The sequence below is a fragment of the Heterodontus francisci genome, chromosome 39, assembly GCF_036365525.1.
Source record: "Heterodontus francisci isolate sHetFra1 chromosome 39, sHetFra1.hap1, whole genome shotgun sequence".
Lineage (NCBI taxonomy): Eukaryota > Metazoa > Chordata > Chondrichthyes > Heterodontiformes > Heterodontidae > Heterodontus > Heterodontus francisci.
This window is the reverse complement of record NC_090409.1, coordinates 42612193-42624446: the sequence shown is the minus strand read 5'-3', so window position 1 is coordinate 42624446 and position 12254 is coordinate 42612193. Positions and strand designations below refer to the sequence as shown.

The 12254-nt window shown below is 51.3% G+C and overlaps 1 protein-coding gene across 8 annotated transcripts in view; it reads left to right on the top strand.

The window, feature by feature from the left end:
* The window catches only part of LOC137352797 (complement C1q-like protein 3), a 241811-nt gene that overhangs the window by 155040 nt on the left and 74517 nt on the right, over positions 1-12254 (top strand). For all 8 annotated transcript variants that reach the window (XR_010969787.1, XR_010969788.1, XR_010969785.1 and 5 more), the window contains 2 exons: positions 7767-7836; positions 11973-12111. Coding sequence is in view for 3 of the 8 variants with exons in the window: in XM_068018632.1 (XP_067874733.1) it covers positions 7767-7836; positions 11973-12111 (209 nt within the window). In the remaining 5 variants the exon portion in view is untranslated. The remainder of the gene's footprint in view (positions 1-7766; positions 7837-11972; positions 12112-12254) is intronic.

Below are 12254 nucleotides of genomic sequence, written 5' to 3'. Positions count from 1 at the left end.
CGGGTCCCACACACACTGACTCTCACTGGGGTGCGGGTCCCACACACACTGACTCTCACTGGGGTACGGTTCCACACACACTGACTCTCACTGGGGTACGGGTCCCACACACACTGACTCTCACTAGGGTACGGGTCCCACAAACACTGACTCACTGGGGTACGTGTCCCACACACACTGACTCTCACTGGGATACAGTTCCACACACACTGACTCTCACTGGGATATGGGTTCCACACACACTGACTCTCACTGGGATATCAGTTCCACGCACACTGACTCTCACTGGGATACGGTTCCACACACACTGACTCTCACTGGGGTACGGGTCCCACACGCACTGACTCTCACTGGGCTGCGGGTCCCACACACACTGACTCTCACTGGGGTACGGGTCCCACACACACTGACTCTTACTAAGGTATGAGTTCCACACTCACTGACTCTCACTGGGGTGCGGGTCCCACACACACTGACTCTCACTGGGATACGGTTCCCACACACACTGACTCTCACTGGGGTACGGGTCCCACACACACTGACTCTCACTGGGGTACGGGTCCCACACACGCTGACTCTCACTGGGGTACGGGTCCCACACACACTGACTCTCACTGGGGTACGGGTCCCACACACACTGACTCTCACTGGGATACGGGTCCCACAAACACTGACTCTCACTGGGTTACGGGTCCCACAAACACTGACTCACTGGGATACGGGTCCCACACACACTGACTCTCACTGGGATACGGGTCCCACACACACTGACTCTCACTGGGGTACAGGTCCCACACACACTACTCTCACTGGGGTACGGGTCCCACACACACTGACTCTCACTGGGGTACGGGTCCCACACACACTGACTCTCATTGGGGTATGGGTCCCACAAACACTGACTCTCACTGGGATACGGGTCCCACACACACTGACTCTCACTGGGATACGGTTCCACACACACTGACTCTCACTGGGATATGGGTTCCACACACACTGACTCTCACTGGGATATGAGTTCCACGCACACTGACTCTCACTGGGATACGGTTCCACGCACACTGACTCTCACTGGGGTACGGATCCCACACACACTGACTCTCACTGGGGTGCGGGTCCCACACACACTGACTCTCACTGGGGTACGGTTCCACATACACTGACTCTCACTGGGGTACTGGTCTCACACACACTGACTCTCACTGGGGTACGGGTCCCACAAACACTGACTCTCACTCGGGTACGAGTCCCACACACACTGACTCTCACTGAGGTACGGGTCCCACACACACTGACTCTCACTGGGGTACGGGTTCCACACACACTGACTCTCACTGGGGTACGGGTCCCACACACACTGACTCTCACTGGGGTACGGGTCCCACACACACTGACTCTCACTGGGGTACGGGTCCCACACACACTGACTCTCACTGGGGTACGGGTCCCACAAACACTGATTCTCACTGGGATACGGGTCCCACACACACTGACTCTCACTGGGATATGGGTTCCACACACACTGACTCTCACTGGGATATGAGTTCCATGCACACTGACTCTCACTGGGATACGGTTCCACACACACTGACTCTCACTGGGGTACGGGTCCCACACACACTGACTCTCACTGGGGTACGGGTCCCACACACACTGTCTCTTACTAAGGTATGAGTTCCACACTCACTAGCTCTCACTGGGGTGCGGGTCCCACACTCACTAACTCTCACTGGGGTACGGGTCCCACACTCACTGACTCTCACTGGGGTACGGGTCCCACGCACACTTACTCTCACTGGGGTGCAGGTCCCACACACACTGACTCTTACTAAGGTATGAGTTCCACACTCACTAACTCTCACTGGGGTACGGGTCCCACACTCACTGACTCTCACTGGGGTACGGGTTCCACACACACTGACTCTCGCTGGGGTACGGGTCTCACACACACTGACTCTCACTGGGATACGGTTCCCGCACACACTGACTTTCACTGGGGTGCGGGTCCCACACACACTGACTCTTATTGAGGTATGAGTTCCACACTCACTGACTCTCGCTGGGGTACGGATCCCACACACACTGACTCTCACTGGGGTACGGGTCCCACACACACTGTCTCTCGCTGGGGTTCGGATCCCACACTCACTGACTCTCGCTGGGGTACGGGTTCCACACACACTGACTCTCACTGGGGTACGGGTTCCACACACACTGACTCTCACTGGGGTACGGGTTCCACACACACTGACTCTCACTGGGATACGGTTTACAGTGTGTGCCTGCAGATGCCAAGTCCCCAAACCGTTGTTGGGTGGTGTGCGCTTTCGTGCATTTGCAGTTTACTTTTGTACATTCCACCTTGTGGGTAAGTGTCACTCTCAATCTCTGATCTCAGCACGTTGTTTGAAAGGTGCTAAGTGTTTAATTGGATTATTGATGTGCCAATATCCCATATCTGCTTCTGGCAATCTCCCATAAACCAGGCAACCAAGTTACAACAAGAAACATTTGCATATTAAGAAAGGTCAAAAAACAGACACTCCTCTTTTAATGAATCATCTCTTTCCAAACCAGGTGTCATAGTCATAGAGTTATACAGTTTAGATTCAGGCCCTTTGTCCCATCGCGTCTGTGCCAGCCATCAAGCAGCTTACTCTACTCCCGTTTTCCATCAATTGGCCCATAGCCTTGTATGCTATGGCGTTTCAAGTGCTCATCTAAATACTTCTTAAATGTTATGAGGGTTCCTGCCTCTACCACTCCTTCAGGCAGTGTGTTCCAGATTCCAACCACCCTCTGAGTGAAAATGTTTTTCCTCAAATCTCCCCTAAACTTTCTGCCCCTTACCTTAAATTTAAGCCCCCGGTTTTTGACCCCTCCGCTAAGGGCAAAGGTTTCTTCCTATCTAATCTATCAATGCCCCTCATAATTTTGTATACCTCAATCAGGTCCCCCCTCAGCCTTCTCTGCTCGAAGGAAAATAACCCCAGCCTTTTCAGTCTCTCTTCATAGCTGAAATGCTCCAGCCCAGGTAACATCCTGGTGAATCTCCTCTGCACCCTCTCCAGTGCAATCACATCCTTCCTATAGTGTGGTGACCAGAACTGTACACAGTACTCCAACTGTGGCCTAACTAGCATTTTATACAGCTCCATCATAACCTCCCTGCTCTTATATTCTGTGCCTCGGCTAAAAATGGCAGGTATCCCATATGCCTTCCTAACCACCTTATCTACCTGTGTTGCTGCCTTCAGTGATCTATGGACAAGTACACCAAGGTCCCTCTGACCCTCTGTACTTCCTAGGGTCCTACCATCCATTGTATATTCCCTTGCCGTGTTAGTCCTCCCAAAATGCATCACCTCACCCTTCTCAGGATTAAATTCCATTTGCCACTGCTCCACCCATCTTACCAGCCCATCTATATCATCCTGTAATCTCAGGCTTTCCTCCTCACTATTTACGACACCACCAATTTTCGTGCCATCTGCGAATTTACTGATCATACCTCCTTAATTCACGTCTAAATCATTAATGTACACTACAAACAGCAAGGATCCCAGCACCGATCCTTGTGGTACACCACTGGTCACAGGCTTCCACTCGCAAAAACAACCCTCGACCATCACCTCCTGCCACTAAGCCAATTTTGGATCCAATTTGCCAAATTGCCCGGGATGCCATGGGCTCTTACCTTCTTAACCAATCTCCCATCGCGGGACCTTATCAAAAGCCTTACTGAAGTCCATGTAGACTATCAACTGCTTTACCCTCATCCACACATCTAGTCACCTCCTTGAAAAATTCAATCAAGTTAGTTAGACACGATCTCCCCCCTGACAAAGCCGTGCTGAATATCCCTGATTTATCCCTGCCTCTCCAAGTGGACATTAATCCTGTCCCTCAGAACTTTTTCCAATAGTTTCCCAACATTGATGTTAGATTCACCGGCCTGTAATTACCTGGTTTATCCCTGCTACCCTTCTTGAATAATGGTACCACATTCACTGTCCTCCAGTCCTCTGGTACTTCTCCTGTGGCCAGAGAGGAGTTGAAAATTTGTCAGAGCCCCTGCAATCTCCTCCTTTGCCTCACATAATAGCCTGGGATACATCTCATCTGGGCCTGGGGATTTATCTACTTTTAAGCCCGCTAAAACATCTAATACTTCATCCCTTTCAATGCTAATATGTTCACGTATGTTACAATCCCCCTCCCTGATCTCTACACCGACATCGTCCTTCTCCAAAGTGAACAGAGATGAAAAGTAATCATTTCAAACCTCACCTACATCCTCCAGCTCCACACACAGATTGCCACTTTGGTCCCTAATGGGCCCTACTCTTTCCCTGGTTATCATCTTGCCCTTAATATACTTATAAAACGCCTTTGGATTTTCCTTTATCTTGCCCGCCAGTGTTTTTTCATGTCCCCTCTTCGCTCTCCTAATTAATTTTATAAGTACCCCCCCCCCCTACACTTTCTATACTCTCATGCCTCTGCTGTATTCAGCACTCTGAATCTGCCAGAAATCTCCTTTTTTTCCTGATCCACTCCTTTATATCACTTGACATCGAGGGTTCCCTGGACTTGTTGGTCCTACCCTTCACCTTTACGGGTACATGTTGGCTCTGAACCCTCACTATTTCCTCTTTGAATGACTCCCACTGGTCTGATGTCGACTTTCCTACATGTAGCTGCTCCCAGACCACTTTGGCCAGATCCTGTTTTATCATATTGAAATCGGCCTTCCCCCAATTCAGTACCTTTATTTCCGATCCATCTTTGTCCTTTTCCATAGCTACCTTAAATCTTACAGAGTTATGGTCACTATCGCTGAAATGCACCCCCACTGACACTTCTACCACTTGTTTGGCTTCATTCCCTCGGATTAGGTCCAGTACCGCCCCTTCTCTTGCAGGACTTTCTACGTACTGGCTCAAAAGGCTCTCCTGTATGCATTTTCAGAATTCCGCCCCCTAGAAGCCTTTTGGACTAAGACTATTCCAGTTGATATTGGGGAAGTTGAAATCCCCTACTATTATTACCCTATTATTTTTTAACCTGTGTACTGTGATTTAACTGGGCCTCCAGGGACAGTGACTGATGTAGGAGGGCAGGGACCTCCCGGATACGATTCGAAACAGTCCATGGAAATGTAGGTGCCATCCTTAGAAATGAGAATCCTCGAAACAAGCAGCCCAGGAGGAGACCATTCAGCCCATCGTGCCTGTACTGGCTCTTTGAAAGATCTATCCAATTAGTCCTCACTCCCCTCCCCCCCTCCGCCGCTCTTTCCCCATCGCCCTGCAATTTTTTCCCCTTCCAGTATTTCCCCAATTCCCCCTTTTGAAAGTTACTATTGAATCTGCTTCCACCGCCCTTTCAGGCAGCGCGTTCCAGATCACAACAACTCACTGCGTCAAAAACATTCTCCTCCTCTCTCCCCCCCCCGCCTCTGGTTCTTTTACCGATTATCCTCAATCTGTGTCCCTCTGGTTACCGACCCTCCTGCCACTGGGAACAGTTTCTCCTCATTTACTCCATCGAAACCCCCCTCGTGATTTTGAACGCCTCGATTAAATCTCCCCCTTAACCTTCTCTGCTCTAAGGAGAACAATCCCAGCTTCTCCAGTCTCTCCACATTCACTGAAGTCCCTCATCCCTGGGACCATTCCAGTAAATCTCCCTCCGCACCCTCTCCAAGGACTGGACACCCGTCCGAAAGGTAGTGGCGCCCGGAGTTGGACACAATCCTCCTGCTGGGGACTAGCAGGACTTTATAAAGGATTTAACATAACCTCATAAACCTGTGTCTCTCTCTGTCTCTCATGCTCTCACTCTCTCTCTGTCTCTCACTCACTCTGTCTGTCTCACGCTCTCTGTTTGTCTCACTCTCTCTGTTTGTCTCACTCTCTCTGTTGGTCTCACTCACTCTGTCTGTCTGTCTCACTCACTCTCTCTGTCTCCCTCACCCTGTCTGTCTCACACTCTGTCTCACTCACTCTCTGAATATCTCTCTTGTCTCACTCTGTCTCACTCACTCTCTCTGTCTCACTCACTCTCTGTCTGTCTCCCTCACCCTGTCTGTCTCATACTCTGTCTGTCTCACTCACTCTCTGACTATCTCTCTTGTCTCACTCTGTCTCACTCTCTCTGTCTCACTCACTCTCTGTCTCACTCACTCTGTCTGTCTCACTCACTCTCTGACTATCTCTCTTGTCTCACTCTCTCTGTCTCACTCTCTCTGTCTGTCTCACTCACTCACTCTCTGTCTCACTCACTCTGTCTGTCTCACTCACTCTCTGACTATCTCTCTTGTCTCACTCTCTGTCTCACTCTCTCTGTCTGTCTCACTCACTCTCTGACTATCTCTCTTGTCTCACTCTCTGTCTCACTCACTCTGTCTGTCTCACTCACTCTCTGACTATCTCTCTTGTCTCACTCTGTGACTCTCAACTGCATTTATATAGCACTTTTGACATTGTAAAATGTCCCAGGGTGCTTCACAGGGGCACAAATCAGACACAATTTCACCCCGAGCCACATCAGGAGATTTTAGGGACCGGCGACCAAAAGCTCGGTCAGAGAGGTCGGTTTTATTAAGGAGTGTCTTAAAGGAGGAGAGAGAGAGGCGGAGAGGTTTAGGGAGGGAATTCCAGAGCTTAGGGCCCCCAGGCAGCTGAAGGCACGGCCGCCAATGGTGGAGCGATGGGAATCGGGGGATGGGCAGAGTGCAGAGATCTCAGGTCCCACTCTTTCTGTCTCTCTTTCTATCTCTATGTTTCTTTCTCTGCCTCTCTCTCTTTCTCTCTCCATCTTTCTTTCCCCCTCTCGCTCTCATTCTTTGTCTCTCTCTCTCTGGTTCCGTCTCTCCCTCACTCTCTTTCACTGTCTCTCTCTCTCTCTCATTTTCTCCTTTTCGTCCATGCTCTCTCTCTCTCTCTCGCTGTCACTCTCTGGCCCTCTCTCTCTCTGCCTCCGTCCGTCTGTCTCTAACATGCCCCTCCCCCAAGCAGCTGTGTGCATCTCTCCACAGTTTGCATGTGGACAGAGCTGGGACACTGAGTGAGCTGATAATGGCCAGATGTAACCGCAAGTTGTTTGTCTGTTTAACAGGGGCAATCTGTGTGTGTAACAAAGGTGGGTTGGCTGCCGGGTCTCAGAGCTGTGCCAGGATATGGGAGAGTGTGAAAGACGGCTCCTGGGTGGGAATCTGTGCAGCATAAGACCTCAGAGCCAGTCGGTGCAACACAGAGAGCTCACAAACAGGAGGTCACAGATGTTAAGGATCAGCCAACCACCTGCCCTCGCGGTCCCTTTAACTTCACTCTCCTCACACACAGGAATGAAAACAAGTTGGGAAAAGAGCCAGAGGGGGGGAGAGGAGGAGAATGTTTTTGACGCAGTGAGTTGTTGTGATCTGGAACGCGCTGCCTGAAAGGGCGGTGGAAGCAGATTCAATAATAACTTTCAAAAGGGGAATTGGAGAAATACTTGAAGGGGAAAAATTTGCAGGAGGATGGGGGAAAGCAGGGGGTGGGGGGGGGGGGGGGGGGAGAGTGGGGACGAAATTGGATAGATCTTTCAAAGAGCCAACACAGGCACGATGGGTAGAATGGCCTCTTCCTGTGCTGTATTATTCACTGATTCCCAACTGCATTTGTTGTGGCCTCTCCCACTGAAAGATGTGCAAATCCAGTCATTTTAGCAACTCTAATCTTGCTATTTAAGCATCTGAAAAATCTCACTCTTTGTTCCAGGAGACTCCTTTGGGCCCACATCCACCGAACAAACAAACCTATCAACACTTTCCGAAACCAACCCAAGCAGGTTGGTTTGGAAACCATGAAGGGGTACGTGACCTTCGAAATCAGCTACAGAGCATCGTGCCGCACTGTCAGAGGGTCAGTACTGAGGGAGTGCTGCGCAGTCGGAGGGTCAGTACTGAGGGAGTGCCGCAATGTCGGAGGGTCAGTACTGAGGGAGTGCTGCACTGTCGGAGAGTCAGTACTGAGGGAGTGCTGCACTGTTGGAGGGCCAGTACTGAGGGAGTGCTACACTGTCGGAGGGTCAGTACTGAGAGAGTGCCGCACTGTCGGAGGGTCAGTACTGAGGGAGCGCTGCTCTGTCGGAGGGTCAGTACTGAGGGAGTCCTGCACTGTTGGAGGGTCAGTACTGAGGGAGCGCCGCACTGTCGTAGGGTCAGTACTGAGGGAGTGCTGCACTGTCGGAGTTTCAGTACTGAGGGAGCGCTGTACAGTTGTAGGGTCAGTACTGAGGGAGTGCCGCACTGTCGGAGGGTCAGTACTGAGGGAGTGCTGCACTGTCGGAGGTTCAGAACTGATGGAACGCTACATTGTCGGAGAGACAGTACTGAGGGAGTGCCGAACTGTCGGAGGGTCAGTACTGAGGGAGTGCTACACTGTCGGAGGGTCAGTACTGAGAGAGTGCCGCACTGTCGGAGGGTCAGTACTGAGGGAGCGCTGCTCTGTCGGAGGGTCAGTACTGAGGGAGTCCTGCACTGTTGGAGGGTCAGTACTGAGGGAGTGCTGCATTTTCTGAGGGTCAATACTGAGGGAAGGCTGCACAGTCGTAGGGTCAGTACTGAGGGAGTGCTGCACTGTCCGAGGGTCAGTGAACAAAGAACAAAGAAAATTACAGCAAAGGAACAGACCCTTCGGCCCTCCAAGCCTGCGCCGATCCAGATCCTCTATCTGAACATGTCGCCTATTTTCTAAGGGTCTGTATCTCTTTGCTTCCTGCCCATTCATGTATCTGTCTAGATACATCTTAAAAGACGCTATCGTGCCCGCGTCTACCACCTCCGCTGGCAACGCGTTCCAGGCACCCACCACCCTCTGCGTAAAGAACTTTCCACGCATATCCACCCGAAACTGAGTGCTGAGGGTGTTTTGCTGAGGGTGTTTTGCACAGTTGGGGGTACAGCACTGAGGGAGCGCTGTACTGTTGGTCGGTCAGTACTGAGGGAGTGCTGCATGTCAGAGGGTCAGTACTGAGTGAGTGCTGCATTTTCTGAGGGTCATTACTGAGGGAAGGCTGCACAGTCGTAGGGTGAGTACTGAGGGAGTGCCGTACTGTCGGAGGGTCAGTACTGAGGCAGTGCTGCATGTCGGAGGGTCAGTACTGAGGCAGTGCTGCATGTCGGAGGGTCAGTACTGAGGCAGTGCTGCATGTCGGAGGGTCAGTACTGAGTGAGTGCTGCATTTTCTGAGGGTCATTACTGAGGGAAGGCTGCACAGTCGTAGGGTGAGTACTGAGGGAGTGCCGTACTGTTGGAGGGTCAGTACTGAGGGAGTGCTGCACTGTCGGAGGGTCAGTACTGAGGGAGCGCTGCACTGTCCGAGGGTCAGTGCTGAGGGTGTGTTGCACAATTGGAGGTTCAGCACTGAGGGAGCGCTGTACTGTTGGTCAGTCAGTACTGAGGGAGTGCTGCATGTCGGAGGGGCAGGACTGAGGGAGTGCTGCATACGTACTGACACACTCCTGGGGATACCCTCCTGATATTGACACACTCCTGGGGATATCCTCCCAATACTGACATACTCCTGGGGATACCCTCCTGATACTGACACACTCCTGGGGATATCCTCCCAATACTGACATACTCCTGGGGATACCCTCCTGATACTGACACACTCCTGGGGATATCCTCTCGATACTGACACACTCCTGGGGATATCCTCCCAATACTGACATACTCCTGGGGATACCCTCCTGATACTGACACACTCCTGGGGATATCCTCCCAATACTGACACACTCCTGGGGATATCCTCTCGATACTGACACACTCCTGGGGATATCCTCCCAATACTGACATACTCCTGGGGATACCCTCCTGATACTGACACACTCCTGGGGATACCCTCCTGATACTGACACACTCCTGGGGATATCCTCTCGATACTGACACACTCCTGGGGATATCCTCTCGATACTGACACACTCCTGGGGATATCCTCTCAATACTGACACACTCCTGGGGATACCCTCCTGATATTGACACACTCCTGGGGATATCCTCTCAATACTGACACACTCCTGGGGATACCCTCCTGATATTGACACACTCCTGGGGATATCCTCCCAATACTGACATACTCCTGGGGATACCCTCCTGATACTGACACACTCCTGGGGATATCCTCCCAATACTGACACACTCCTGGGGATACCCTCTCAATACTGACACACTCCTGGGGATACCCTCTCAATACTGACACACTCCTGGGGATATCCTCTCAATACTGACACACTCCTGGGGATATCCTCCCAATACTGACACACTCCTGGGGATACCCTCTCAATACTGACACACTCCTGGGGATATCCTCTCAATTCTGACACACTCCTGGGGATATCCTCTCAATACTGACACACTCCTGGGGATATCCTCTCAATAGTGACACACTCCTGGGGATACCCTCTCAATACGGACACACTCCTGGGGATACCCTCTCAATACGGACACACTCCTGGGGATACCCTCTCAATAGTGACACACTCCTGGGGATACCCTCTCAATACGGACACACTCCTGGGGATACCCTCTCAATACGGACACACTCCTGGGATATCCTCCCAATACTGACACACTCCTGGGATACCCTCTCAATACTGACACACACCTGGGGATATCCTCTCAATACTGACACACTCCTGGGGATATCCTCCTGATACTGACACACTCCTGGGGATATCCTCTCAATACTGACACACTCCTGGGGATACCCTCTCAATACTGACACACTCCTGGGGATACCCTCTCAATACTGACACACTCCTGGGGATAGCCTGTCCGTACTGACACACTCCTGGGGTTACCCTCTCAATACTGACACACTCCTGGGGATATCCTCCCAATACTGACACACTCCTGGGATACCCTCTCAATACTGACACACACCTGGGGATATCCTCTCAATACTGACACACTCCTGGGGATATCCTCCTGATACTGACACACTCCTGGGATACCCTCTCAATACTGACACACACCTGGGGATACCCTCTCAATACTGACACACACCTGGGGATATCCTCTCAATACGGACACACTCCTGGGGATACCCTCTCAATACGGACACACTCCTGGGATATCCTCCCAATACTGACACACTCCTGGGATACCCTCTCAATACTGACACACACCTGGGAATACCCTCTCAATACTGACACACTCCTGGGGATAGCCTGTCCGTACTGACACACTCCTGGGGTTACCCTCTCAATACTGACACACTCCTGGGGATATCCTCCCAATACTGACACACTCCTGGGGATATCCTCCCAATACTGACACACTCCTGGGGATATCCTCCCAATACTGACACACTCCTGGGGATATCCTCCCAATACTGACACACTCCTGGGGATATCCTCCCAATACTGACACACTCCTGGGGATATCCTCCCACTACTGACACACTCCTGGGGATATCCTCCCACGACTGACACACTCCTGGGGATATCCTCTCACTACTGACACACTCCTGGGGATATCCTCCCTATACTGACACACTCCTGGCGATACTCTGTCCACAATGACATACTCCTGGGGATATCCTCTCAATAAGGACATACACCTGGGAATACCCTCTCAATACTGACACACTCCTGGGGATAGCCTGTCCGTACTGACACACTCCTGGGTATATCCTCCCAATACTGACACACTCCTGGGAATAGTCTCTCAATACTGACACACTCCTGGGGACATCCTCTCAATACTGACACACTCCAGGGGATATCCTCCTGATACTGACACACTCCTGGGGATATCCTCTCAATACTGACTCACTCCTGGGGATATCCTCTCAATACTGACACACTCCTGGGGATACCCTCCTGATACTGACACACTCCTGGGGATATCCTCTCAATACTGACCACATTCTGGGGATACCTTCCTCATGCTAACAGTCTCCTGTTTGTTCCCTCCACAGCTTGATGATGTGGTGATTCAGAAGGACTGCAAGGAAAGATGCATGTGTTCTGCGGTCGGGTTGGTTTGTGAAGAGATCTCCTGCACGACTGATGAAAAGTGTGGCATAAAGAATGGAGTCATGGGATGTTATAACAAAGGTACGACGCTGTAAATGGCATCGTGTATGTCAGAGGGAGGCAGAGAGAGCAGGGAGCTGGGATTTACAGTCCAAGGCCAGGGGGCGTGGTGTAACTTACATTAACCACATTTCATATCCCAGTGCAGTTACTGCATAGGGGGG